At 34.7% G+C, this 5,231-nt stretch overlaps 1 protein-coding gene across 1 annotated transcript; it reads right to left on the bottom strand.

Moving 5' to 3' along the window:
• Positions 1–1,689: 1,689 nt before the first annotated feature.
• Positions 1,690–4,757, bottom strand: LOC141690290 (phenylalanine ammonia-lyase 1). The gene is made up of 2 exons (XM_074495003.1): positions 4,236–4,757; positions 1,690–3,589 (listed from the first exon to the last, which is right to left on the bottom strand). Exons 1-2 carry the CDS (start codon positions 4,622–4,624, stop codon positions 1,840–1,842), a joined length of 2,139 nt encoding a protein of 712 aa, XP_074351104.1. The 5' UTR covers positions 4,625–4,757; the 3' UTR covers positions 1,690–1,839.
• Between the last annotated feature and the right edge of the window lie 474 nt (positions 4,758–5,231).

Raw genomic sequence — 5,231 nt, 5'->3', positions numbered from 1 at the left:
CCAACTATCCCTTCATATACCTTCCCTAGCCCAAAGATCGAAATTTGCCACCTAGAGAGTTTCACTAGAATACCCTAAAAGTAACTGTGGAAAAATATTGTTTATTGCATCATAGAACTGTCATTTAGTTACTTGTTGAGTTTTATACTCATATGTTATGCTTAGTTCTAACCATGACAGTTAAGTAAGAGGATGGCCAGACTTAGGCGCATTGCTCGTAAGAGCGTACCTGGTGGCCCCTAACGTGTTGTAGGCTTCCAGAGACCAGAGCAGGTAATACAGGTTATGTGTGAGCGATCGCTTAGTCGGAAAATTTGTAAAGATATAATGGGTTATCTGTTGGTTCCAAGTCGGAATCGATTATGTAAATTTGGTTTTATTTTGGGTTGTATTATATATTATCTGGTTGGTAGTTGTAATCTTGTCTCAAATTTAATCTTGTTTGATATTGTTATTAATTAATCAGAGTTTATGCTTATTTATTTATAGTTTAAAGGTATGTGGGTACTCATTTCCTAATCTCGAGATTGAGGGTGCCACACCCGATGATAATAAATTAAAATAATGATAAGAAATAAGATATTGATAGTGTTTGTGTCAATTCAATAACATGTGAAAAATGTTTTATTTTTAAGTAATTTTTTAGAATAAAAATTAAAATTGTGCTAAAATTTTTTTGATACTTTTAGTTGTATATTTTATTATTTTTCTTTAATTCCTTCATATATATATATATATATAATAAAAATATGCCCTAAACGTGCCCTTAAAATTTGAGTTTTTTTGTCTCATTAATTAACATAAATAATTTGACCTCGCTCCTTTCAGACCTACTAACTATAAATTTGATTTTCAGTAATTCCAGGCATTTATAATATACTAATTTAAAACCCGTTTGATACACGCTTTTCTTGTTTAATTTTGAATGTAGATGGTGGTATTCTAACCTAAATTTTTTTATTATATAAGTTTTTAGTACTAAATTTAAACGATTATATAATCATTTGATTTAAACATCTATTTGTCATGGTTCGTAGAGATATTAAAATGAGAGCGTAACTAAATCAAGAGGTTGAATGAAATTAATGATTATTATAGTTTAGTTGATTAAAAAAATTGATTGATTGAAAGGATAGTCAAATCAACTAAAATAGAAATATAACAAATTATAATTCATTCCGCTTATTATAGTTTAGTATAAATTTACAAAAACAACTACTTGTAAATTAGAGTTTAAATCTTAATCTATCTTTCAAATTTAACTTTAATTTATAAATAAATTATTCTAGTTTAGTCAAATTCCCTTAAGTTAGAATCCTAACCTCACTGGCAAATGGTATATTACATCTCGGGTACTATTCTTCTAAGATGTAGTTTTCTTTTTACAAAAGAAATAAGAACTCAACAGCGTACAGTTTCCTTTAGACTTTTACAAACACCAACGTTCGAAACTCTGGGTTGAACTTAAATCGGTCGCCGCCACTCATGATTACAATTCTTGTAAATAATATTTCTAGTGGACTTTGAGACCAAGTGGCATGACTATTTTGTGGCAACCACCTGGCAAGCATATTATTTAATTTTCTACGCAAAACAAATGGGTTGCTCATCCATGAATTTTAGGCCTTTTCCTTGGTTTACACAATTACTCTTGAACTAGTGTGTTCAACAATGTAACATGCCACCAGATTGATGAACAAAATTAAAATATATTTTCATTGCATAGTAGTAACATATCATTTCATCGAATCATACAGGCATTCACAATTAAGCTTCTCAACAACTAAAAAACAATAAATCTTTAACAAACATAACAAGTTAGAAAAACATAAGATCCATTTAGGAAATTGGAAGAGGAGCTCCATTCCAGCTCTGTAGACACTCCATCAAAGGATCAATGATCTCTCCTTTGCACATTGCTGTAAATACCTTGTCAAACTCCTCTCCAGGCGATGTTACCTTCTCACCGGTTAGATAAACAGTTCCCAGCTCTTCCCTTATAAATTTGTACAACGGATAAGACCTGCACTCCTTAATTCTGTTAGGAATAGCAGGATTTCCACTCTCTAGCACAGCCCTTGCACTTTCAACCTCCTTTGGCAAGAGAGTCTTCAATTCATCTTCAAAAGCTGCAATCTTTTGGAAGATTGAGGTGCTCAAATTCTTCTCAGTTTCGCCATTTTTCAGTGCGTGATCAACTAGTACTTGTCTTAGTTTTTGCATCAATGGGTAGGTTGCACTGCAGGGGTCGTCAATGTATGCAAATATGTACTCTCGGTCAACAACTCTAAGCAAATCCTTCTCGCAAAATCTTGAAGGATGAAGCTCACCATTGACACCCATTGTTAGAACTTTCTTGGCCACTTGGCTTACAGTGTTCTTGACAGTGCTCTTCAAGTTCTCCTCCAAATGCCTCAGGTCTACAGCTTGGCAAAGGCCTACCAAAAATGTGGTCGACATGAGCTTCAAGATTTCTACAGCTTCTGCTGTTTTCCTTGAGGAGATCAAACCCAATGAGTTTACGTCCTGATTGTGTTGCTCAGCGCTTTGGACATGGTTAGTAACTGGATTGCCTAAAAATTGTAGCTCAGAGCAGTAAGAAGCCATGGCAATTTCAGCACCCTTGAAACCATAATCCAAACTAGGGTTACGCCCTCCAGAAAGATTAGATGGCAGCCCATTGTTATAGAAGTCATTAACAAGCTCCGAAAATTGGGCAAACATGAGCTTTCCGATGGCTGCAATAGCCAACCTTGTATTGTCCATAGAAACTCCAATAGGAGTACCCTGAAAGTTACCACCATGTATGGCCTTGTTCCTCGACACATCAATCAAAGGGTTATCATTGACAGAATTGATCTCCCTTTCTATCATTTTTGTCGATGTGCGGATCACTTCAATCTGTGGTCCAAGCCATTGTGGAGATGTCCTAAGAGCATATCTATCTTGCTTTGGTTTTTGCAAGGGATCCATTTCATGTTGCTTCTGAGCAGCCTTAACGTAAGAGCTACCGTCCAAAATGTGTTCCATTATAGCAGCTGCTTCAATTTGTCCTGGATGATGCTTCAACTTATGTGTCAAGTGGTCAGTAAATTCGGGTTTGCCCTGCATCACTTCAGCAAATATAGCTGACATAACCTCAGCTAACACAGCAAGTATATTGGCCTCAAACAGAACCATCGAAGCCATCCCAGAACCAACAGCTGTGCCATTGACTAAAGCAAGGCCTTCTTTTGGTTGCAGCTCAAAGAATCCACTATCAACTCCAGCAAGTTTAAATGCTTGTGCAGCGGTCAGATTTTCTCCGGTGGGTCCAACTGCCTTAGCATTGGGACGGCCTGTTAGAAGTCCAGCAATGTAGGATAAGGGAACGAGATCACCAGAAGCAGTGATTGTTCCACGGAGTGGCAAGGAAGGAGTAATGTTTTGGTTGAGAAACTTTGTAATTGCTTCAAGGATCTCGAATCGAATGCCAGAGTAACCTTGAAGAAGTGTGTTGATCCTCACTAACATTGCTGCTCTTGTTGCTGAATGTGGTAAGATGTTGGAAGAATCACTTCCATTTCCAAAGATTCCAGCATTCAAAAACCTGTTATTGTCATATTTACAAGAGATTAGTATCAAGATTTTGTTTACTGTTCTAATAGATTTTTACAAAACAGCTAAAGTAACAATATTTTTAAGAAACTAAATAACTTTACCAAACAATTTTTGTAACAGATTCATAGAATAATTTTTCTTGAAGTAGTACAGTATATCAAAGTAAAGTCTAATTAAGTTTAGACTATTTGTGAAATACAATTATTTTCTTGGCAGGCCTTGCTATCTAAAATCAAATACTCTGATTCAAGTTTTTGATCTCCCCTTACATTTTTGCCTTCATCTCTATTTCAATTAATCATTTTACTTTTTACTTATATTTTATTACCCATAGCATTATATGTGGACAGAAGTAGTTTCAAAAGTGGACATATCATCATCAACCAATTTTTTTATTCGGTACATAACATCTAACCAGATAGTGATATGTTCTTTAGTAGAGTCAAAAATATTAACCAAACACTACTATAATTCAATTTCATTTCCTTTTAAATAAACATAAAATAAAACATATATATGTCATATTTGTTTTCCATGAATTGCTAGATTACGCATAAATTTTGAAATCACATTTACATACTATGGTTAACCAATACTCAGTTTTGAATATACTAATTATTAAGATAGTAAATTACCTAATAAGTTCTTTCTGCAAAGCACCACCTTGTTTAGTCCTCCTATGTGAAGTAGCACCAAAACCAGTAGTAACACCATAACTATCGGTTCCTTTATTCATACTTTCCATCACCCAATCACTACTAGCTTTAACTCCAGCCCTGGCCGTCTCCGATAACTCAACCTTGACGTTACCGACAGCAATAGCTGCGACTTGAGAAACGGTGAGTGTCTCTCCACCAAGCTGCACCATAGGCTTCCTGAACTCAGCCACCATCCTCTTAACTTCATCCAAATGACTTCCTTTCAATGACTCTGCAGCCATTCCCCAGTTCAAAGGATCTTTTTGCATGCATAGTAAATCGCCTGTCCCATTTAGTGACACAACATTCTTGCTTTCACAATCCATTTTTAATGTGTGTGTTTTGATATGAATTGCCTGTGTTAAAGTGTTTATATTTGTAACAATAAATATTCAGCGGAAGTTGGATAGATTGTGTATCGAGAATACTAACCAATTTCCTGATTAATGACGGGGAATGCACTTGGTTTATATAGTGGAGTTGCAAGTTGGTAAGACTAGGAAAGGAGGACTTGAGAAGGGGTGTGTGTTACTACTTTTTTTTTCTTTTATTTAAATTTTCATTTTGTATTGGGTAGGTGAAGTGGCTATGAAGTTGAGTTGGCCAAGAAAACAAGGATGGGGTAGTTGGATGGTTGGAGATTAATTTGAGTCATTGGATTTCCAAAACAATTAAGGGTGGAGATTTGTGTAGACGTGGTCTTAGTAAAAAACATAGAAAAGACATAGACCTGAGAGACCAGGGGTTGGTGAGAAATTTAAGAATCTCTTAGGCACCTTCGGTTTTTAGCAATGAAATTTTAAGTTTATCAACATGGTTTTAATAATCACATATTAATTAATTATTATTCTTAAATATTTTTCTTAAATTAATATATTAAGTTTAATAAACTAAATATTATTATATTTTTCAAATATATTTCATAAAATATTT

This window comes from Apium graveolens, chromosome 10, assembly GCF_009905375.1.
Source record: "Apium graveolens cultivar Ventura chromosome 10, ASM990537v1, whole genome shotgun sequence".
Lineage (NCBI taxonomy): Eukaryota > Viridiplantae > Streptophyta > Magnoliopsida > Apiales > Apiaceae > Apium > Apium graveolens.
This window is presented reverse-complemented; position numbering and strand designations above follow the sequence as displayed.